The sequence below is a fragment of the Pholis gunnellus genome, assembly GCF_910591455.1.
Source record: "Pholis gunnellus genome assembly, chromosome: 14".
Classification (NCBI taxonomy): domain Eukaryota; kingdom Metazoa; phylum Chordata; class Actinopteri; order Perciformes; family Pholidae; genus Pholis; species Pholis gunnellus.
Window position 1 is genome coordinate 11665637 of NC_136541.1, and position 24683 is coordinate 11690319.

Sequence of the window (24683 nt, forward strand, 5' to 3'; positions counted from 1 at the left end):
AGATGGGTAGATCCTGTCAGTCTGTCACGAGCCTAATGACTCACAAATATCAATATTTTCAAATCAGATTTTATTGATCATGATAGAAAGTTTGAGAAGAGCATTGCCACTTTTTCAGAATATGAAGATTAACTGTTTTCAATTCAACTATCCAACAATTCATTGTGAACAAATCCATCTTGTTCCACTTCAATTAACAAGTCATTTCATTTTAAAAAAAATCAAATCTCACAGATTTAACGTCTGTATTTAAATTAAAGTACTTGCACACATACACAAGTACATCGACCTCTGATCATTGTACACTGCATGTGTGAAATATGTTTCCTTCCATCGCACAATTACAAACCCAAAACATTTGAGTGACATGTTGTACAGACAGAACCTAAATTGCATTACATGTTACAGTTAAAGTTTAATCAGCATTACAAGGATGCAACTAGCGATTATGTTGTATTATCTATGGATATTTATTTATTTATTTGGTAAGCCAAATTAATTTATTAAAAATAGCGATGGTTTATCATAAGTTACTAGAAACAAAATCAATAAGTTACAACCAACAAGTTATTATTTTTACTGCATAAATTACTCCAATGATTTATCCAATTTGACATCAATTACTTTTCCGTCAATCAACTGATTCCTTAAAAATCAAATAGCTTTGTCTCTTAAAAATACACATAAAATCCAAATTATTCTGTGCAACCATAACTCAGTTTGAACCAGAGATGATCAAACATCAGCTATCGGAAAACTGAATGTTTCATTGTGTACACTGACGAATGAGGCAGCCTTGACATTCATAATGTTTCAGATTTTGTTTTCATCTGATATTTTTGGTACAAATAAGTTCCCACACCTGTTTCATAGAGTTACGGTGATATTTGTCATCGTTTTACTTCAGTTACAACAGAAAGACACCTTTTTAAATCCACACAGTTATCTTCTTTTTCTACATATGAATATATATATTTTGGTGACGATGAGGTGTGAATTTCCTGAGATCAGGCTGAACATCAAAGAGGTTATCCCATGCTTGTCTTAAACGTAATCATTTTGCATAATTGTCCTCTGTATTGAAGTGTCAGTATATTTTAGTGGTGAATACTGTAGCTTCTGTTCTTATTTTTAAATCAGTTTGCTGGACTGACGGTGCCTTCCCAGGTTTTGCTGAGCAGCGTCAGTGTGTGAGATCAGAGTTAGAGATGTTCTGCACGGAGGAAGCTGAATCCAGTCCCAACAGGGTGCCCAGGTAGGACTGCTCTCGGGGGTCCAGCATCTGATCGGGCCTCACGGGGTGGACAATGTTGGCGGGCTGAGGGGTGAGGGTGTACTTTTCTAAGAACGCCAGGTCTGTAGCCGCCTGGTAGCTAGAGTTCTGCTGCTGCCCTTGAGCCTGCATGCTCACAACGCTGTGAGTTTGGGAGGTGAGGGAAGAGGCCCTGTGAGCGTTCGGGTCAGCCTGCGCTCCGCCTGCCATCTGGACAGGAACTAAAGTGACGGGCACGCAGACATTCGTAGGAGACGGGCTGCTCTGGAGGGCTGACTTAGGTTCAGCGCAGTATACCTTCGAGGGCTCCTCAAAAGGAATGGAGACTATTTTGTCCTCACCGAGTGTGCCATGGGGCTGCTCAGTGAAACGGGTGCTGTGCACGTGGTCAACGTGGTACTTGAGCTTGTCTTTTCTTTTAAAGGTGGCACTGCAGTGGGGGCAGTTAAAAGGACGAGCGTCGGAGTGAATCACCATGTGCTTTGTCAAGGTCTTCTTGATCCGAAAGGTCTGGTTGCACTCTGGACACCTGTGGGGTTTCTCACCTGTCACATGAACACAAGAGAACATCAGAGAGGTGTGTTTACATACATTGTGTGTATTTCTATCATTTTAAAAATGACGTCATTTTAACGATGTGGTGGCGCTGTACAGTAATCAGCACTATGGTGAACCGGGAGAGGTGCTGCCAAAACTAAGAGGAGGAAAACAGATGTTTGTCTTTGGCTGGACCGCAGCAAAGCGGGAGCCAGTCCTATAAACACGGAAGTTCAAAATAACACCATCAGTTATTGCACTTTTTCAAAATGAACATGTGATGATTTCTTTGCCATCACAGCAAGGGGAAAAATTCACTAAAGTAAACAAAACATACAGGGATCAATCATGGAACATTAATGTCTGATGAGGTAATTATTCCTCTTCCATTCCCTGCCTTTGGATGTTTTAATATATTTTTGCAAGCTAGCGTTACTGAATACGTGTCTGAACGTCGTCTTGTACTGCGACTACAATGTGCGTCTGTTTTCAACTACGAAATGTATGGAAATAAAGTCGTTTAATTATTATTTTTGCCCACTTCATCAAAAACAAAGGTTCAAACAGACATGATATTAGTTATGTTACAATACATCTGAGAATATGACTGCCATAAATAGGCTACTGGTTAAAGCAAATAATTTAAATTTGAAGTAAAATACTCAAAATAAATTACATAAAAAAGGACAGACAGACAGTTTGAGAGAAGGAATCACTTAAAATAGAATAATTATAAAATCAATCTGCGTGTAAATAATATTTTGCCAGTAGAAATCAACCCGTTTTACAAGTATGTGTGGTCATATTCTCAGACTTAAACATATAACCATGCTATATAATATATATTACACATAATATAGACACTACCACTGACTATCCGTGTAACAATTTGGCACATTGACCACACACGGCTCAGGACAGAACATGTGCACAGTATCAGGATGGCATCACCTCCACCTCATTTTGAGCCAGGAAAACCTGCTAACACTCCAGCAGTCTTCTAAATCGATCATCAACTGGTAAGAATGCTGACTTTTATTCACCTTAAGCCCTAGTATTATATCAGGATATTCTCTTTGTAGCCAGTTATCAGCTAGAAATGATTTTGAGTAGTAAATCTGCCAGTATTATCATTCTAAACTGCATATGTGCCGTGGTAGAATAGAACAGTACCTAAGTGGGGCGGGGCTTACTGGACGGACCATTGGGATAACAAACGGGTTGCCCCGAAAGCATCTAACTGACGCTTTTCTGTTCTCTCACATGTGAAAAAAATATGTGAGAAACATATGAACGGACTTATCTGTTTCCTTACCTGAGTGGGTCCTGAAGTGCATTTCCAGACTGGACTTTCCTTTAAATTCTTTCTTGCAAACCTCACACTGATGCACAGCGGTTTTATACCTGTGAACAAAGTCCTCATTAACCGAGACACACAGAGGGCAGCTAACAAAAATTAAAAAAAAGAAGAAGTGTGACTGATTTATGAGAAAACATACTTCTGCCAAACTTTCTCTCCCAAATGAATGCTCTTGTAGTGGACCGTCAGATGATCATGGCGCCTGAAGCACTTGCCACATTCTTCACATTGGTGTGCTTTCTCACCTGTAATAATAATAATAATAATAATAATATGTTAAGTTAAAGTAATTACTGACTGGAGACAGTGAAAGGTTTACATTATTTCCCGCTGTACTGTACTGTGACAAGAAACCAAATGAAATGTGTGAATGAGACAAAGCAGACACTGCCACAGGCTCATGTGACAGAGTCTGCTTTGTCCAAAAGAAGATGCCTCCAACAGCTGTTTGTCTTACCGGAGTGTATTTTCTGATGTTTGGTCAGGTGATCATGCCGAATGAAGGTTTTCCCGCATTCGTCACACTCATAGCGCTTGTCGTCATGGTGGACTCTGAGGTGGAGCCTGTCCAGGGAACACTTTGCTCATTATAGGCACCCGAGAACTAGGAACTTTCACAATCACATTCTTCAAATCTCAGCGGACCCACCTGTAAGAGCTGCCATGACGGAAACTTTGGCCACAGATACTACAGAGGTGAGGCTTCTCCCCACTGTGGATCCTCAAGTGCTCTCTCAACGTTGTTCTATATGAAGAAAAACACATCTCTCAACGAAGCAGCACAAAATAAGTGGAAAAAAAAGGTATATGGGGGAAGTTTAGGGACAGACGTACCGTTCCCTTACGGATTTACCACAAACAAAGCAGGTCCACTTTCTTTTGCCTCCATGCGTGCACTCAATGTGCCTCTTTCTGTTGCCGGTGTCATTAAACTGTCGACCACAAATCTCACAGGGAAAGGGACCTGAAAATGAGAGAGTACAAACTCTAGTGTTGAAGTGGTCAAATGTAACACAAGCAACGAGCATGCACAAAGGCTCCGTTTGTTAGTATTCTTCTAAACACCAGAGGGCAGACAAACACAAAGTACTGTGAGGGAGCGTGTGTGAGTGTTACCGCCAAAAATGGCAAAAACCAACCTCCACAATGCCAAGCCAAGAGTGAAGGTTTATCTTTAGCTTTAAGGAGGTGAAGAATTTATTTCCACCATAAACATCTCACCTAAGTGGTACTTTTCTTGGTGCTTCAGCCTGGCAAACCTAGACTTGAAGTACTCGTCACAGAAGGAGCATTTAAAAGGCCGGTCCTGGGTGTGCAGGATCATGTGCTCCTGCAGATGAGGCCTGCGCGTGAAGGTCTTCAGACAAATCTGGTTCAGAAGGTTCAAACGTTACAGAATGTTCACATGAAAAAAATACACTCTTTAAAACAGAGAAACTAAACGTATCTATCATCATGCAGCATCTACTTAGCTTGCATAATCAGACAATAATATGATCCTTACAGCACATTTCCAGCCTTCACTCTTCCTCTTCCTCTTGGTAAGAAACTCTTGGATGTGGTCTGGATGGAACCTGGCAGGAGAGTGAAGATATCACATATCATGGCATTATACAACATGACTGCAGCGCACGCACATCTGCCATCATGGAGATCTAGTGGAGAGTTAGCTCTACAAAATGTATGCTTATTTTCTAAAACTGAGATATAAGTTTTTACACACCTATGTTAAGGTATAAAACTGAAGATTAGATGTTTAGCCACGCTAACATACGTGATTCTAGAGAGCTAACTTTGTGGACCAGAGGTAAAAGGTTGTTCTTCACCAGAACGCTGCGCAGAGTGTCTCACCTCCTGACATGCTTGGCCAGGGTTTTCTTGCTGGCATGGAGTTTGTTGCAGAAGGGGCATTTGTGCTCCTTCTTCTGGAACGGAGCGTCGCTGGCGTGCTTCTTCTTGTGTACGGTCAGGTTAGACTTGGTGGAGTAGCGCTGGAGACAGACGTCACACTGAAAGGGTTTCTCTCCTGTGTGCACTCGGGTATGACTCTCGTACTTCCCTATGAAATGCAGGAAAGGTGCGCAACATGAGAGATGGTATCAGTCGTAATTAATTAGGATGGGCATTTTTCTCAGACATTTTATAGACCAAACAGTAAAGTAGAACTAGATACTTAACGGAGACGATCCTTTGGTTTAACATCTCAGACTGTCTGGCATGGTTAGCTGACCTGAATACAACTGCTCATCTCATAGTAGCTGTGTAGAAAACAGTAATGACAACACTAATAATCTAGACCGTACTCCATATTTCCCACCTGCACGGTCAAAGGTCTTGTCACATTTGGGGCACTTGAGAATCTTCTTGCTGGAGGTTTGGATGATGACTGGAGCCAGACCCTCGGGGTACACTGGACTCTGGGTAGAGCTTCCTGCTGCTGGCACATGCACCTTCACCTCTCCATCAGCCTGCTGCTCTGCCCTTTCTAAATCTAAAACCTGCAGACCTGAGCTCTCGTCTACTGCGAAAACCTCAACAACCTTCCTCTGGGCAACCCCGTCTTCATCCATGTCTCCGTCCTCTTCCTCCTCGTCCACTACATCCTCCCCCTGAGCTGGTTTGGATGTCTCGTTCGCGTCCAGTTTGGGCAATTGGTTTTCCACAATCATCTTTCCTGCTTCTTCTGTTCCTTCCCCATCTTGCTCTCTTGGTGATACAGTGTTGACAGTGTGCTCCACATTGTCTCTCTGATATTTGGTGGGTGTTCTCCTCCTGCGAGCCGATCTCCGCGTGGCGGCAGTTCTCTGAGCTGCCGTCTTCTCGTTCTCCGTTGAGGTTTCCTGATGTGCATCCGGGTGACTCTCAGCCACGTGGATCTGCAGGGAGTTTTCAGTGGGAAACTGGCGACTGCACATGGTGCACTGAACATAACATGGGCTCCGGATATCTGTGTCACCTGCTGGCGAGTCACTGGAGGTCATTTCCACCTCGGGCGACCCTCTTTGCTCATCCTGTGCCTGGATCACACGTACTGCGTTGTTGTCCCCTTCTTCACACAGCAGCTTGAGTATATCCATCATGTCCAGGAACTGGGCCGCTTCAGTTAGAGCTGGAAGGTCCGTCTCTGCAACAGCGCACTCGGAGGTGTACAAGAAGCCGAGCAGGTGCTGAAAAACAGAGTCCTCCACGTGGTCCAGAGTCACATGCGCTGTAGCAGGGTTCTTGGACAGCTCAGCGTGGAAGTAGCTGCTCCCATGGGCCAGCACCACTTTGTGGGCTCTGTAGAGCCTCCCACCCACAGACACCGACACATCACAGAACCTCTGTCTGGTCCGGTCCTCATTCATGAACTCGAGGAGCTTGTGACTGTGCTGAGTCATAGCCAGGTTCCTGATTTGTGAGGCTGATTCTGGGACAGTTTCAGAGTTTGGTTGGGCTCTGGAGCAAAGCCCGGTGCCCGGCTCTGTGGCAGATTCATTGCTGGCACTGACCTGCCTGCTGCGTTTGGGACGCAGCGGATTACAAGGCTTTTTTTTCATTGTTGGGTCTGTTGGGGGACCATCAATCACACCTGAAAAACCAGAGGAATACAATGCTGAGATTGAACAGGCAGTGCTAATCCTCTCAACGACTGAGGTTTGATCAGAACTGATAAGAGGGTACACAAGTGGCTAAGCATGTACACGTAGCTGACTTTAACAACACAAAAATAGTATTATCAGCATGAAGCGGACATCAAGGGGACACTGTGGTGAGAAAGTAAACAAATGGGCATGAAAAGAGGCACGACTGAGAAGTATTGCGAACGGTCGAGGTACATTTCTCCCATTTATTAAAAGAAAGCATAACGAATAGCTAATTGTTGTCAGCCCTGTATGTTTCTCACAATACAGGCCCGACGGAGACATGACTTTAATCTATTCAGTAACCGTACTGAATTCTTAACGGCCAAGACGTTAAACGTTATTGATGCATATAGTGTCTCCACCTCAAGGACCCCTTACGTTGGTGTTACAGTCTGACGGGCGGGCCCCCTCCGAGGAGAGTGTTGACAAACGACCCAGGCTGCTTCCCGGAAATTGACGTCTAAACGTTTTATCGGGGCGTTTAAAAACAAAACCTTACCTTAGGAATATGAGCCGCTTTTACAAAGGCCTGCACGCTCCCGTTGACAAGAAATGTGGAAAATACACGGAGGAATAACAGTTCCCTCAGAAGTGTAACGCCCCACCTTCCATCCTGGAAAAAATATCGGACAACGTAACAAACCGTCCGCCCATTGGCTCGTTCGGCTTTTGTCCTCTAACGCTCTCGTTTACAGGCATAAACATAAGTCCAACATAAAGAGAGAGCGCGAGAATCAAACGTTGAGATGTGGTTGTTATTTAATTGTGTATGTAAAGCATGACAAGTCAAACACGAATTAAATGAGGAGGACGTGTTGTCGAGCAGTATTATAAGGTTCACGAGAGGGCTCATTAGACGAGGGTATCATGGGAAATGTAGTCTGAAAGCTAATAGCGTTCTTCTATTAGCTATAACCAAAGCTGTATAACTAATAATACTTTATATTTTCATTATACGGCTCTGGCTATTACCAACCCGTTTTGGAGCTCAGTACAGAGGTGCAAAGCAACTAAACTCATCAAGGCTTACTCAAGTATTGCACTTGATTACAATCCTGAGGTATTCCTACTTGTACATAACCTATAATATTAGTATTTTAAAGTGTTGTGACTTCATACCTTTACCTCCACTAAAGGAAAATTGAGTGTATTTTACTAAACTGCATTTGTCTGACAGCTAATTTTACACAAGTTACTGCAAACTAATGTTTTAAATATATGACCATGTGAAATACATTCCATTGTTATACAGAAATTTAAACCACCCAACATTATATAAAATGAGTTCCATTACCTCCACTGCATCCGGTTACAACATTTGTATGTTGCTTACGTGTTAACACATCACTAATGATAATCTCGTAGAATTTTATATAATTATGTTTCACTGAAAGAGCCCATACCGAGTTATTTTACTCCTAAATTTGAATATATGTATATTTTGTTGATAGCCCTTACCTACTTCTAATTAAGTAAGATTTTGATTTCAGGAGTAAAACTTGTAACACAGTACTTTTAAATTGTAGTATTGCTACTTTTATTGAAGTAAAATTTGATGACGTATTCAACCACTGCTCTTACACTTAACTTAAGGTTTATGATGTATTAAGGTGCATCGATTTAAATATATGTAAAAATACATGGGCTATATTTACACATACTTAAAAAATAAACAAATCCTGGGCCATTACATACAGTCAGTGCCATTATAAAACTAGAGCAAGAGCAACTGCAAGACAAGTAACACTAAAAGAACCGTAGGTATTACCAATGAGCCGATAGAATGCTCTTATGGCTCTTCAAATGAATGATTAGTGATGTCAGTGACTTTTTAATGAGATACTTCCCAGATTAGATCCACCAATGTACTTCTTTGAAAGACTGGGCCTCGGTCCAACCAACTGCTGCAGCCAAATAACTGAGGACATGCTGCGTAATACACGCGCATCAATGTGCACACGTGTATTTTAAGTTTATGTCCATGTTTTAGATAACTTGTGGGCATATATCCTTCTACAGAATGAATTTGTAATAAAGAGAAACTGAATTACAGGTGTTGCCTCTGCTCAGGTAAGGTTAATCATCTCTTTTTGGAGTTGCTCGAATTAGCCTCCCCAGATGAACCTCACGCATTGCAAACACATTTAACGTGTAAGACATTGTAAGTGCATTAGCCTAATCCGTCCTATCTGGCTTGCGCCGCTCCAAGCATTTCAGTGAGCACATGCATGGCGGAGGAGCAGAGCTGAAGATGGAGCTGCACAGACAAGAGCTCCCCTCCTGTCTTTGACTGAAATTAGGATATCGCCAAATATCTATTCATTTGGAGGACTTGTTGAGGACAATGTTGAGATTCAGTGTGCAAGTGTGGATGTTGTGGTTGCTTTATGCAGGTAATGCTTGGATACACTGTTTGTGATTGAGTGCTGAACCTTACGGACACATGATAAAAAATTGCTTTTAATAAGTTAATATTGTATTGTATTCGGCTCTTCAGGCACTTTCTCCGATGAGGACATCAACGGATGTGAACAGCAGCCATGCCAAAATGGTGGTCTGTGTGAGAGCCACAGTGGAGGTTTCAGATGCCTTTGCTCCCAACAACGCCAAAATGGGCGCCTATATGGAGGAGACAACTGCACAACTGCACTTTCAGGGTGTGATGACAACCAATGTGAGCATGGAGGAATATGCTCCCCCTTACTTGTCAATGATCAGCACACATGCATCTGCCTTGCTGGCTTCACGGGCCCTCAATGCCAGACCCCCACCGTCTTCTCATTTGAGACCCGAGGCTTCATGTACATAGAGACTCAGCTTCTAGACCAAGAGGTTCCTCTTAATGTGACATTCAGCTTCAGGACAGCAGGACCGGTCGGCACCCTCTTGCAGCGCAGAGTGGACGACCTGCTCCTCAGCATTGAGCTGATGGACGGGCATCTTTCCCTCCTCAGTTTGAGAGGTCAAGGCTCCAGCACGCTGGTTCAGGAGCTGCCAGAGTACTTGTCCAACAACAAGTGGCACACGGTTGAAGCATCTCTGGGTGGCGTGGTCAGCCTCATTAGGCTGCTCTGCACTGAAGGAAGCTGCACCAGAGACTCCGGCGCTAAAGTCCAGCTGCTTGAGCAAGCCTCTGCTCTCCCCGAGCCAGGAACAGTTCGTCAAAGCCTCTTCATAGGAGCAGTCGGTGGGAACTGGGGTTCGGGCAGAGTAGCAGATGAAGCAGACTACCCGCCTTCCTTTCTGGGCTGCTTCAGAGATGTGTTTGTGGACTCACATCTGGTGTTGCCTGCTATAGTATCAGAAGATTCAGACGTCCAGGAAAACATCACTGTGGGATGCAGCGACAAAGACAAGTGCGATGACAGCCCGTGTCAGAACCGAGGGCGCTGTGTCAGCCGGGGCTGGAGGAACTACATGTGTGAGTGCTACAGGCCATATGAGGGAAACAACTGTGCAGATGGTAAGATGTTCACACACACTATCTTCACTGCAAGTCATTTAAAATGCATTGAAACAAGATTAATGCAACCAGGAGGTTCAGTACTCAAAATCCTGTCTTCGTTTTTGCTTCTTTCCTTTGAGAAAACCAGAGTCAACTTAAGTTGCCACTCCAAATGAGGGCTTAACTTTGTTTTTATGCTCTGAGGAGGCATCACCACTTTTGGCACCTGTACGCCTCTAAGACATGTTCCATTTATGAAATAGTAGAGCTATGACCGACAAGAGTCTTCAAGGATGATGAAACTGTATGATGTGTTTGTGTTTGATGTGTAGGTCTCATATGTCTTAAATTAGTTCTAGAAATGTTTTGACTGACTTTGAAATGTGTGTGAAGTGTTTTTTCCTTTAATTGCAGCATTCAAATGGCAAATGTCCAGATATAATTACTGGAAGACATGCTGTAAAAACAGGTATAGGTCAAGTCAAGTTCAACCTCAGTGGAGATACCTCAATACTAGCTAGAAAGCTTCCCAGCAGGATAATAAAATTAGCCTGTAGACTTTAAAGGAGCTTACAGAGTCGGTAGAAATAGCACCGTGTTCAGTCAAACGGTCATGCAATTAGAAGGCACTCAGCAACACCTGGGCTGAGGATTAAAAAAACGTGGTTTCAGGAGCTCACCTGGCATGCCTTCACGTTGACAAATTAGGGAGTCATGTGGATCACAGAAGGATTTTTGTTGGTTGGTTTTCTCAAAGGCTTCTTCTTTTCAATGAACAGAGAGCATTACTCATTGCCAAAGCAAAGCTGGAAATAGACTAGAACCTCACCTGTCTGTCAAAACAAGCTCTCATTAAGTTGATGAAGGATTATGGTCCATGACATTGATAACTGCAGGAATTTACATGTATTAGCTCTCTGGCAGAGAGATAGATGAGAAGATCAATACAATGCTAATGTCTGTCCATTGCGAGGATGCTACAACCAGCAGCAGGCTAGCTTAGATAATATAGAACTTTTCATTGCCATTCTGTTGTCAAAGGAAACGCTGGTCCCTGTTTGCTTCTCATCAGCTCCTGCATTAACAAACTTGCAACAGGGGGGGAATATTTATATTAACACGGTGTTTCTAATTTGTTTTGACTGTTCGAGAAACAAAGGGTACAACCAACAATTTGGCGTTTTATAGGGATTATGTGCTGGACTATTGTCTTCTCTAAGCAGTTGCCAGGTGGAGACTGGTGCTAAGCTAAGCTAACCGGCTGCTGGATGTAGCTTCCTATTTAATGGACAAACATGAGAGTGGTTTCAATCCTCCTATTTTAATCTTGTTAAGAAAGTAAATAAGCATATTTTCCAAAATGTCATACTACAGTATTTGTTTTAGTGCTTTTCAACAGGTTTTGTTTAAGTTTGACTTTCATGGCTTTTTCTCTCTCTTCCCTGTGCCCATGCAGAGTATTTAACGGCAAGGTTTGGAAAAAAAGACCTGGAGAGTTATGCTGTCTTCTCATTGGACGATGACCCAAATGATACTGTGACTATATCCATGTTCATTCGCACCCGACAATCCAGCGGCCTGCTCCTCATACTGGCCAACAGCACAAGCCAGTACGTCCGCCTGTGGCTGGAAGAGGGACGGGTTAAAGTTCAGGTCAACAACTTTGAGACCCTCGTTCGTCGGGGCGTGGTCAGTGACGGCCATTTCCATCTGGTGACTGTGAAGCTGGAAGGAATGGCAGCCATGATGTTACAGTCAGCCCATAGCTGGGGCTCTACGCCCATTAGGCCCATCCAGACCCATCCTGGGGATCTGGTTTTCGTTGGGGGGCTACCAGACTCGAGGGCCTCTGCCTCGTTTGGTGGCTACTTTAAGGGATGTGTCCAGGATCTGAGGATTAACAACAAGCGACTGCAGTTCTATCCCATCGCAATTCCAGTGGAATCTTACAGCCTGGAGCAACTCGTCAACGTTGCACAAGGATGCAGCAGTGACAATGCCTGTGATGTGAGTTAAATTCTTTGTCTTTAATAAGCTTGTGACACATCGTCATTCCTTATCTGCACTCATAATGACTGAGGACACTGATAAGAGGCTAGTCTTGATTTATTTGGACTGTTTTCTCTCCATAAGGTCAACCCCTGTCTCAATGGGGGAGTGTGTTACTCCATGTGGGACGATTTCACCTGTAACTGCCCCCCCAACACTGCAGGGCAGCGCTGCGAGGAGATGAAATGGTGTGAGCTGTCTCCCTGCCCCGCCACGGCTGTTTGTCAACACCTCTCTCAGGGCTTTGAGTGTAAGTGTCCTGAGTTGTTGCACTATTCCTGTCTTAGAAAGAACATTGTCTTAAAAGTACACTGGATAAAAAAAGTCTCAGAGTCTGTCTAAGAATGGCTGAGGAATATGCTTTAAATAATATTATGTGTACAGCCACCCTGACACGTAAAACAAACATTGCCAGGAAAGAGGATCCATAATAAATGTGTATGCCTTTCATAATACTAGCCCATTTCTGATCTTGGTTTGTATCCACTGGAGGGACTCTCCACAGTCTCACTGGTGCAGGCTCTGTTTAATTACAGTGTGACTGATTACAGAAGAGAACAGCTTCGAGGCAGGGATCCTACACAGGATTCCTCTAAGACGTTGTAATCCCTGGTCAGATTAAGACCACATGCCTGCAGTTTATGATGGCACATGTCACATGTTCACAAAGAGAAAATGAGCTGTTGATCCAGAGAAGCTGCCAGTCAGACGTTTTTCATAAGTGTCTGTATTTCCAAGAATATTTAGCATATATTAAGGTTTCTCACTTTTCTGCATTCAGAGGCTCCTTTTCACTTGTCCTCTTTTTCTCTTTTGTGTGAGATATTTTGAAAGCCTTTTTTCTCTGTTTTTTTGTGGATTCCTCAATGTCACATCGCCACCCAGCTGATGACACAATAGGCAGTGTACCTGAAGCTTGTTTTGTCTGTTGTGCCCTTTAACAGACAAAACAGACAATATCTTTTTTTAAACAGTTTAAAGTCCCTAAAAACGTATTTATTAAATCAACTTCATACTTTGACCGCTGGTTGCCTACATGAACATTTCTGTATTAGTATTTTTGTCCGTATTTTTCTCACTGGTTTGAAATGGGCCCAGTTGGAAAAAAGGTTTTGAAACCAAATTTTCAGAGGCTTTAATGTTCAGCTGGAATGATTATAGTAAGAATGGGGACTATGTCCTGGCACTGGAATACATTGAAAATGAATGGTAAATCTACATGTAATAGTACAATTTCATTTCAGCTCATTGAGTCTCTTCCATTTCTCTCCTTCAGGTTTGTCTAATGTGACATTTCGGGTTGAAAGCAGTATTTTGCACTACCAAAGCAATGGGAAGATTAAGCGCAGCCTCAGCAGCGTCTCCCTCAGCTTCCGGACAAGACAGTCCACTGCCACCTTAATGCATGCGCAGAAAGACTCCGACTACCTCACCGTCTCCCTCCTGAATGCTCATGTGGTCATGGAGCTCCAGTCTGGGGCTGGCAAGGATTTCTACAAGGTGACAGTTCCAAGCAAGGGTCCAAACAGTGATGGAGAGTGGCACACTGTGGAGCTCAGCATGGAGGACGAGACACTCCCGACTTCCAGGTGGATCTTGGCTGTGGATGGAGGCAAGAAGGAGCTAAGCATGTCCAAAACAGCTGCGGGGAACCTGGATTTTCTTAGGGAGGGAGCAGACATTTTCCTGGGAGGACTGAGCATGGACACCGGAGTGGACCTAACCGGCTGTCTGGGCGCGGTGGAGATTGGAGGCCTTCCTCTCCCTTTCTACTTGAACACAGAGTTGAACCTCCCCAGACCTCAGGAGGAGCAGTTTGCGAGGATAAACTACAACGCTGACCCACGATACGGCTGCTGGGGAGCCAGTGTGTGTGCACCAAACCCTTGTAATAACGAGGGTGTGTGTGAGGACTTGTTTGACCTGCACCAATGCACATGTCCCTCTGAGTGGATGGGGCCACGGTGTCAAGACCCAACAGACAAATGCATCTCCAGCCCCTGCATCTATGGCAACTGTATCAACCTACATGGGGGATTCATGTGTGTGTGTGAGCTGGGGTACAGTGGTAAACAGTGTGAGGTGGAAGTTGATATGTGTGAAAGCGGCAATTGCAGCCAAGGCGCCTCGTGCCTGAAAGGTTTCAATAGCTACACTTGTCTCTGCCCTCAGAATCTGACGGGAGAATACTGCGAGTGAGTTCTTCCACATTTGTCAATATCTCCGTGACGTAAAGCTTGCAGGAGCATACACTTGTGATCGGTATATGAGCTCTGAGTTGTACTGATTTACAAAATGTTCTCTTACAGGGAGAAAATTCCTGAAATGCCATGGTACATTGAGACCAATCCGTGAGTGCTTTTCCATAAAATATTGAAAATAAACACACTTCCATGGTTTCACTTAACCCAGTAAATATTGAATCAACCGGTGCCAAGCTGGATGCCATTGACATTTCTTTCTGTGTTCTTTTATTTGTTAAGACTTCCTCAGTTGCCTGTATCTACATGCACGGGTACAAGATGGAACTACAGCTGCTTTAATGGAGGAACTTGCTCAGAAGCAGACGACAGCTGTTACTGCATGTCTGGTTTCACAGGACAGTGGTAGGACATGGAGCACATTCAGCTCATTGTTTTGACTTTACAGCCTCCAACTTACCTGTTTTCCTTCACTCTCACTGCGCTTATCAGTGTTGTTTTTAGATGTCGCAGGGAGCTGTTTTCAGCCAAAAAAACTGTAAAAACTCACTGTATGCTGTTCAGCACCAAACTGCAGACAGACAAAGTTAGCAGCTAACTGGTGAACACGGTGAAATATTTAGCAGCTATGGAGCCAGATATTTTCCACAGGAGTTGGTGCAGACCAAAAACAGAGTTAAATAATAGAGTTAATATCCTGCTTTCATTCACCAGTTGGCCAGAAGCATGACCTTAAATAAATGATTTGTGCATATAAGCCACTCCTTGCTAACACATTCAAATACATGTGTTTGCCGTCCCAAAGTGGCCAGAAAATATATATTACTGCAGGATTCAGGATTATTTTATGTTTCACCCCACCTTTTTCTCCTTCACAACTGTTTGAATGCTCCACCACAGCCATGGCTTAACCACAGTGGCCCCTTATGGCAGATAAAAGCTCAGCCAGTTTGTTTTTGCATGGTGCATTTTCTTGTTTGTGTTGTACAACCCCTTCTGTCCTATGTTTCCTTGCAGGTGTGAGAAGGATGTGGATGAATGTGCCTCGGACCCGTGTATGAACGCAGGCTTCTGTATCAACTACGTGAACAGTTTTGAGTGCGTGTGTGATGCGAATTACTCAGGAACACACTGTCAAATGGACATCAATGACTTCTACCTGTACCTCTTCTTGGGCCTGTGGCAGAACCTCTTCCAGCTGGTGTCCTACCTCGTGATGCGCCTCGACGATGAGCCAGAAATTGAGTGGGCAATCCACATCATTGATTAGGCCCTTGACTCTCTATTATTATCAAATTGGACTAAACTTGGTCGAGGTAGAGAGTCGCACTGGAGTACATTTGAACAAATTCAGTTCCCAAAAATCATGTAATGTGTGATCAGGAACCTGCACACAGTACATCAGCCGGTTTGTGAAGCTTCATACTAAAGGAAGGACGGAGCCAAAACATCTATTGGTGAATTCAGCTTTCTCTTTCTGTCAAATTAAGTTAAACCCATGAAAGTTATTTTTTGGATCCCAGCTCTATAAAAAACTAAAGAGTTCACAAGAAGAGAAGGGGGACAATTGCAGTAAATATACATTATGTGTAAAACTGTATTTTATTCTATCTAGTATACTAACGAGGACAGTTTTAGAAATGTGTCCATTGTGAACAGATGTGTTTGATAATGAATATGAATTAATCTATACAGTATATATATTCATACATTTGACATGGTTCTCATAGTGAAAACCACATTAGAGACTTTGTCTTGTGCCTTAATTTTCCACTTTTTTCTGGAGTATTGCTTTCTTATCAGTGTATGTTTTTAACTGTTCAGGGACACACTCACATACAGTTATCTACTGGATATGAATACAATACCTGTCTGTTGCTAGGAAGTTGTGTATTTATAAATGTACCCTCATATAAATGATGAAGGCTATTCTGCATGCAGTGCATACAGAACCTGATCTGTACGATGAAAACATATAATAAAATTTGGAAACAGTTTTTTAAGGTGATCTGGTACATTTTAGTTGTTTCTATGTCCTGGAATAGTTTGATATTGAATTGGACTCTAGTGTCTCTGGAGTTGTTACATTGCTGCAGCTTGGGTTGTTTTTTCGCTGTCAGTAGGTGACCCAGTGTCTGCTCCCCTCTTCACTTGTACGTCAAGAAGAGAATGCCTGAACTTTCAGTTTATTCTCATGTGGTCAATCTGGTTTTCTGTAATGTGATTAGGTGGTATCCAAATTGCTTTATGTACTGCTTTATGGGGAAAGACTGTCCCTCGTACCAGTTTGTAAAAACAAAGTCAGAAAAACTCATAGTATGTTGTGTTGTAAAAATTAATCGTAAAGTATTTTTAAAAAGTCCTAAACAAGTCATAGAGTATGTCAAAAAAGGTTGTAATATAGTATGTCCCAAAAAGGTTAAGGTATAATATGTTGAGAAAAGTCTTGATATCGTGTCGAAAAAAGTCATGAAAAATCATGTTATATTATGTCGATGAAAGTTTAAAATATGTCATTAGTATACTATGTAGAGAAAAAGTCATAAAAACGTCATAGAATAGCATTTTGAAAAAAAGTAATAAAAAAGTAATAGTATAGCGGGTCGAAATAATTCCAAAAAAGTTATTTTATGTCGAAAAATGACATAGTATATCATGTTGAAAAAAGTCACAGTATAATATGTCGAAAGAATTCCATAAAAAATAATTGTGTAGTGTTGAAAAAGGTCATATATGTCATATTTTGTAAAAAAAAAAGTCATAGTATAGCATTTTGAAAAAAGTCATAGAAAAATAGTTGTCATAGAAATGTCATAAAAAGTCATAGTATAGTATGTTGAAAAAGACATATCTGAAAAGGTGGAGTGTCTTTTGAGCTCGTTTCTGCTCCTGCCAAGACTTTAATAACCCCCAAAATAATGCGGTCATTTTCAACACATTCTTAGACATTTACAGCACAATACCACGGGTATGTTTAAATTTCCCACGACTGTCTTTCTTCATAACCTTAAGAATGGTCGACCACCACTAGGCCTTAACCACAGTGTCCCTTGTGACAGATAACAGCTTGTTTGGGACTGTTCAGTGCCAAAGCTAGCCCTAACTCTGCAGTTATGTTTTAAATGGTGCATTTTATTTTATTTTAGTTCTACAAACCCTTCTGTCCTATATGTCTCCCTCCAGTTGTGAGAATGTGTATGAATGTGCACGTGAGCGATCGCTGGACGTGAGCGATCTCCATCTGTACCTCCTCTTGGGCCTGAGGCAGAAGCTCTTCCAGCTGGTGTCCTACCTTGTGATTCGTCTCAACGATGAACCAGAAATTGAGTGTGGGGATTCCACATCAACATTTAGGCCCCTGAATGTGTATTATGATGAACTGCACTAAACTTGGTCGCGGTAGAGGTCTTTTTGATTGTTTGTTTAGTTTAGTTCAGTTATTGGTACTCTAAATAAACCTCTATTTATTATGTTTATATATGTCGTGACATATGGGGGCTCGTCCATTTCTGGTTGACCCGGTGTCTGCATTGACTTAAAATCAGTAGCAGCTGTAGCCTGGTAGGCAGGTGCACCTCGTTTAAGTGAGTGAGTTGTGCAATCTGTTTGTTTGGGAGACATGGAGCAGATCTTTAAAACAAATTTAAAATCATGTAATGAGTTAACAATAATATTGTACCATATTTATTACAGTAATTATACATTATTTTCTGGTTCCCATTCGGAAAAATTACAAAATTAGAGTGTCTTGAACATTAAATTTCCTTTTTATCTGAGGCACTGCTTTCTGATCCGTGCATGTTTTATAACTGTCCAGGGACTCGCTCACATAGTTATAATCTGTGTATGAATAAAATACCTGTCTATAGCTAGGAAGATGTGCATTTACAAATATCCATTTACCCTCATTTAAATGACGAAGGCTGTTCTGTATGCAGTCCATACAAAACCTGATCTGTAACTGAAAACATCAAATAAAATTCTTGAAATGTTTGCAAACCGTCCGGTTTCATTAACAACTTCATAATTCTGTTCTGTAAACAAAAATGTATCATACAACGATTCCAGTGGGACAACTTCACTTTCTTTACAAACAAAATAAGAAATAGCCTCTATTTATTCATCTGGTGCTTACAGGTAAACTATGATGCAAACAAATATCGAACGAAGCAAAACTAGACTAAGAAAATGTGCAAATACGGTGAGCAGATATCAGAAAGTAAGCAACACACTTAGGACACAGACAAGGACCCCGACAGATGAGATCCACTTGGAGAGGCAGTCCATTCGGGAAGGCTCTGTTGGTGCGCTGTAGATGTGTAAACTCTCAAAGTCTAAGAGGAACATGAAGATAGTTTTCTTTAAAAACGTTCCCGATCATATAAATACAGTTGTCATACAAAGATTTAGCATGACCAGCGCACCTGATATAAGACACTACTACAGGGTCAGCCATGGCACTCGCAGTGCTGGAAGGCTGCTGAAGAGCCTCTGCTCTCCGATCATAATCACAAACAGCAACATATTATCAGCAATACATTACACACTACTGAAAGACAGTCGTCAGGCCTGCTCATGGAGTTTACAGTCACAGAGCTCTCTGTAGATCCTCTTGCGTATCTTTGGTATGTCCCGCTGTGAAAACTGCAGTGGTTTTGCCAGAGCAAGGCATCTACAGTACTGTGAAGAACATAGAACATGCAGTTAGTATGTAATGAGTTCAAACAATCGGACACCTTGACTGAAGATTGAAAAGCACGTTGGTACCTCCAAGACAAAAACTCCACAGTCATTTTCATTGGTCTGCTGTGGGATTATCTGTAGAGGGCAACAGGGGGAGACAACACATCACCATCAGCCATGTTTTATTCCTCGTGCCACTCAATGTGGTCGTCTACCATGACAGCCTATGAGACCCAAAGACAATACCTCATCATATGACAATCCCCAACCGCTTTCAAAATCTGTATGCTTCTTCTCCTTTGCTTCGGTCATCAAGTATTTCAGGATGTTCTATCGTAAGAAAAGCATTTTTTTTTTTTTTAAACTATGTAAAGCAGATTTCAACACGCTGAGATTGTTAGAGTGACAAAAACAAAACAAACAAACAGAACATTACCCTTGCAACTTTCTGGAGTGCGTTTCCTTGAGAGTCGTAAAGGCAGATCTTCTTTTTGTCAATGTCAGCTGTCACCAGACACCAGTGAACCTCCAGGTGGATGGGCACCAAGAGCAAACTCTTTGAAAACAAATCCACCTGAGCAAGGTCGACAGGGTTAAAGCCACTCAAAGGTGTCATCAAAAATGTCATAACAAATGTCAAAACAATATTAAAAAGTCATAGTATACATGTCATAAAAAGTCATCACATGGTATTTCATGAAAATGTCATTGTATAGTATGTCATATGAAATCTCATAAAAACTCATAGCATGCTATATCAATGCCTTTAAAACGTCATATTATAGTATTAAAAAAGTGTTTAAACATAAAGTATTTGATACAAAATGCCATAGTATGGTATAACAAAAAAAAGTCACATCAAAGTATGTCATATCAAAGGTAATAGAGTATGTCTTAAAAATGTCCTGGAGAGTCATAGTATAGTATCATTTAAATGTCAATAAATGTTGTAGTATAATATAACATAAATAAGTAATAAAACGGTCAAAGTGTAAAAAGGTCATTTCTATAGTATGTCGAAAAAACTCAAAAAGTCATAGTATAGTATGTTGAAAAAAATTGCATAAAAAGTTGTGGTATATGTAAAAAAAAAAAAATCTGAATAGTATGTCGACAACATAATAGTATAGAAAAGGCTTATAGTATACTGTAGTAGGCCATGACAAAAATCATCAAAACTTCAGAGCATAATGTGTCACAAAAAGTCATAGTATGCCAAAAAATATGTAAATCTATTCTCATAGTATTTTGACTTTAGAAATCACAGAATCATTACACTTCCAGCTTAGCCCTGACCTGCTTTGTCCATCTCTTCACGCCATCATATCCTTTAGTCATGAGCTGCCGGTGGAAGAAGCTGTTGAGAAAATGGACCTAAGAGTTGGACAACAAGGAGATAAAAAAAAAAAAATACAATCTTACACTAATTATCTGTCTGTGAAAAATGTGTTTCATATTACTCAAGAGGTGGCAAATATACGCATTTTCCAAAATGTGATGAAAATGTCAAACCATTCCTTTAATTACTAGCAATAACACCGGCAGGTAAAAACGTCACTCATCCAGCGTTCCAGTTATAAGGAGAGAATTAAAAACCCCATGCTATCGACGTAGAAGATTACCTTGTGTTGGGCAGCTTCCAGAATTAATTCCCCATACATGTTCATGACCTGAGGCAGAAACAAAAGTCACGTTTAGTAAGTAAAAGTTACATTCAGGATAAACAATCAGGCTTTTCTTCATCTTTCCAATCAAAGCGTGAGAGAGACTGAAGTGTTGGCGTGCTGGATGATGACCTGGTCGTTGAGCCAGTTCTGATCTGCCAGTGTTGACAAGTCTTCCAGTGTCAGTGTGTGTTTCTTGTAGACCACCTGGAAGGAGGGAACAGGCTTCTGAACAATGGCAGTTCGGTATTTGATAACTTCTGAGAAGATGACATTTTTCCTGCACAGACAGAAAAATGAAATATAATTGGTCCAGGGATAAAATCATGACAGATTCCCCACTCTCTACCCTTTCTACCCAAACCGCTTGTGTGGTAGTTCCCGCTACAGTAGGCGCCTCCAGGACCATCTTTTGCCACGATGACACACAAACAATACCCGACACATGCTGCTGTGGCTGGTAATAACCGATAAGAGGCTTTCATCACGCAAAGTGATTTCGAGACGGTAAGATTCAGATGTTTGGCAAAAATGTACCTGTCGCGGAAATCAGTGTTGAGCTTCCTCTCCAGATGTCTCAACACGTCACTCTTATGTAATGGGATGAAACATCCATATATTCTGTAGAAGTCCTCAAGAAATTCTAGAAATGACATGGAAACATTTGTATCTCAAAAAGCTGTGAACAAACAGAAATTTGGGGAATGGGGAAATGTTTTAAAAGTGAAAATATATATATATATATATATATATATATATATATACCGTGGATTTCTTTTCTCAGTGTGCTCATATCAGTTTGAGAAGTCCGTTTACTGGAGATTCTCTCATCGGTGTCTCTGTTTGTAGCCTGGTCCTGACCCGGAGGGACAGTAGTGAATTGTCCTGATGGGCCGTCGACCTCGAGCCTTTCAACTGGTACCAACGTCCTCGCTTCTTCAAAATGTGCCGCTAACACACACGCTTCGCTGTCTGTACTCAGCGGGGGGTTGACAGCGTGAGAAAGTCGTAAAGAGTCTGTAATTCCACTGAGTTGTGCATAAGTTTCAGTTTCGTGAGACGGCACCGTTGCTGTGGGCACGATTTGACTGTTTGTGTCCATAACCAGGTTGTGCAAGGAATTGGAAGCGATGAACGTTTCTGACAGACTGACAGAGTCACAAAGCTTCAGCGGAAAATTCTGTCCTCCGAGCGAGTCTGAATCTCCAGGATCACATCCGAGAGGTGACACAAGAACGGACGCTCTGACTGAATCTTCTAGGTTTGGTGTGTGGTACATTGGGACTTTGCTTTTATTTTTCTGTGATTGGGTCTTTACACCGTCGCAGGGGTCAGAGCCGATTCCACAAGGTCTTTTCTTTGCTCTGAATAACCCAAAACGAAATTTCTCCCGTCGCTTTCTCCACATCCAAAGCTGCAATTTACAACACATGCGTCTTTTGGCTCGCCTGGAGAGATGAGAAACTCCCTTGACTGAAGACAGGAATCCCTTTCTTTTCTTGAGGTATTTTGCTTTGCCTCGGTGGCTCTGTGTCCGATGCATCTGGATGAGGTTTGTTAGAGTGGACGACGGGGGGTCACATGAGAGCGCTGTGGGTATCTTTTCAGCCTCTGGAAAGGCAGATCCAAGTCCGACAGCTCGTGTGCAGCAGAGCTGAAACAGAATGCTATTTCGTCCCGGCCATGGTCCATTGTCTCCAATGTCTGTTTAAGAAAAGGATGAAGATCCCCATGGTACTTCAAGTCAGATGCGGCCAGCTGAGCCAGCGTGGACTTGTTGGATGCTCACCCACACCGTAAAAAGGATTTTCAAAGCCTACCCGGCTGTCCTTGTATTTGCTTCCCCTTCTGGCGGCTTCTTCGGTCGAGGAATCGACAACCTGAACAACTGCTGCAATACAGAACGGATGTGTTACAATAGACAGGGCTCCCACATAGTTTCATCTCACTTTTAAATAAAGCTACACATAGTTTGCCTGGTAAGCAGATTCTGAGATTTTTCTGAACTTTGTAGTTAACTAAGCAGTGGTGGAATGTAACTTAGTACAATTACTTGATTACTGTACATTTGGGGGTACAACCAGTTCCCTTTAATCGGCTGCTTGCATGTTAACACATCAGTAATACTAGTGAAACAATATGTACGATATATAAAGCAAGTAACGTTACTTTTACTTGAGTTAAGGACCTGAACACTTCTTTCACCAAAGTAACAAGAAAACTTGGGAGCTTCGCGTGCAGCTGTAATAACAGTCACGTGTACAGAGATGACTTAGTAAGTATTTTCACACGTTTTTAGTAAAATTCAGGAGCTGAGAGACCTGAAGATTATCAATGCATTCTCAAAGGTTGTAAATGTTTTGCAACACATGTCCCCACACAGGTTACCTAACAAACATGAGTATTTGAATTCCTCCAGACTCACAGTTTTTTCCCAGTCCGCTACGTTCTCTTCATCACACGTGTTTCCACGCAAACAGCCTTGCTACGTTACCTATCATAGCTAGGTTCACTGGCACCCCCACTGTGGGTAACAAACGGGGAGCTGCTAGCTTACCGTTACTGCCTCATTGAAACGTCGGAGTGGGATGAACTATGCTCTCATTGACGTCCACCGTGTCTACTGCCTGGAGAATGATGTACTTTAAATTCAGGACACGATGTTTAGCTGTTTGATCCTCTCAACCTGCAGCGCAGTTAGCATCGTGTATACAATACATAACACGTTGAGTCGCGTATGGAATGCGTCACTCTTGGGCCGACCAATCAGACTTGACGGAGAAAGAGTTGTCAGAGGGAGCGACAATGCCAGCGTTTAGCTATGTTATTGAAAGCAACTGTTCCTCGTTTGGCTTTATTATTTAGCAGTGCCTTCCGAATCAAATGATGTCCTACGTACAAAAAAATATACCCATAAAAAGTATCCAATTTGTGGTCTCCATTTCATTTGAAGTGGTGCTTTCTTACCAGTAACCAAAACAATAGGTATCTGCTGCAGTGTTCAGTCTAACTATGAAGCAAGCAGATGCACAGCTTGTATTTATTTAGAACAACTATCATTTGGTCTTTCACGTTTAACCAGCAAAAAAGACCTGATTGAACCTTAGAGGACGCCCGGTTTTTGTTTGAAAGCTTGTTATCATTTTGAATTACAGCACTAATAACCAGGATATATGGGGGATAACTGTTATTCAAATTCAAATTACACATGCATGTACGGTGTATTGACCCTTTTGCAGTGGGATGAAATTGTATATTTTCCGTAAAAGTCATAAATCTCAAATATTGTGAAAAATAGAAAAATAAATCCCTAACAATACACAAACGTACCCACTTTTTGTACCCAAAAGTGGGTCTTTTTACTTGTCATTTTGTCATCGGTATCTCTGTTAGTAGCCTGGGTCTGACCCGCAGAGACACTTGTGTATTGTGCAAATGGTCAAATACAGAGCAAATAAGTGGGCGGCAGCAATGAGAGGCCCTGTCCCTCAACTATGTCCCTTCTGTTGGCAAATATCCTCTTTGCTGAAGATCATTGAGCAAGTCACTCTGAGTCCCTGCTGGTTACACAATACAGGTGTTTGAACATGAACTCTTCACATATTTTCTATGGTCTTTAACTCAAGAAACATTCATGTCAGATCTGGTCACAGCCATAAACTGGACATCACAGATAGCATGAGATGTTTCTAGATGTCTCATCATAAAACACACTAAGTCATTATTGATTTAAACTCTTTCAACTTACATTTGTTTTGGCAGCAATCCTAAAACAGAGCACGACTCACAAGTGATATATGGAGTCAGGAGGGATGATCATGGTGTTTGACTTGGCTCGGTTTTCC

General features: G+C 42.0%; 3 protein-coding genes across 4 annotated transcripts; 1 reads left to right on the forward strand and 2 right to left on the reverse strand.

The window, feature by feature from the left end:
• Positions 1–96: 96 nt before the first annotated feature.
• On the reverse strand, positions 97–7419 carry zbtb41 (zinc finger and BTB domain containing 41). The gene is made up of 11 exons (XM_079172687.1): positions 7296–7419; positions 5488–6741; positions 5022–5229; positions 4675–4744; positions 4392–4539; positions 4005–4134; positions 3820–3915; positions 3628–3734; positions 3310–3415; positions 3126–3214; positions 97–1818 (listed from the first exon to the last, which is right to left on the reverse strand). Exons 2-11 carry the CDS (start codon positions 6707–6709, stop codon positions 1184–1186), a joined length of 2811 nt encoding a protein of 936 aa, XP_079028813.1. The 5' UTR covers positions 6710–6741; positions 7296–7419; the 3' UTR covers positions 97–1183.
• Positions 7420–9140: 1721 nt separating this feature from the next.
• LOC306706064 (protein crumbs homolog 1-like) lies at positions 9141–15761 on the forward strand (the record flags this gene model as incomplete). The annotated part of the gene is made up of 8 exons (XM_079172975.1): positions 9141–9189; positions 9294–10259; positions 11698–12248; positions 12375–12540; positions 13567–14485; positions 14600–14641; positions 14774–14896; positions 15509–15761. The coding sequence occupies 8 exons, from the start codon at positions 9141–9143 to the stop codon at positions 15759–15761; spliced, it is 3069 nt and encodes a 1022-aa protein (XP_079029101.1).
• Positions 15762–18179: 2418 nt separating this feature from the next.
• LOC306706521 (sentrin-specific protease 5-like) lies at positions 18180–23532 on the reverse strand. 2 transcript variants are annotated; one of them, XM_079173642.1, is made up of 10 exons: positions 23396–23532; positions 21604–22729; positions 21376–21481; positions 20971–21118; positions 20797–20844; positions 20471–20548; positions 19611–19748; positions 19421–19504; positions 19259–19309; positions 18180–19171 (listed from the first exon to the last, which is right to left on the reverse strand). In XM_079173642.1, exons 2-10 carry the CDS (start codon positions 22379–22381, stop codon positions 19055–19057), a joined length of 1548 nt encoding a protein of 515 aa, XP_079029768.1. In that variant the 5' UTR covers positions 22382–22729; positions 23396–23532; the 3' UTR covers positions 18180–19054. The 2 variants fall into 2 exon arrangements, with proteins under 2 accessions (XP_079029768.1, XP_079029769.1); XM_079173643.1 differs by lacking the exon at positions 19421–19504.
• Positions 23533–24683: the final 1151 nt, after the last annotated feature.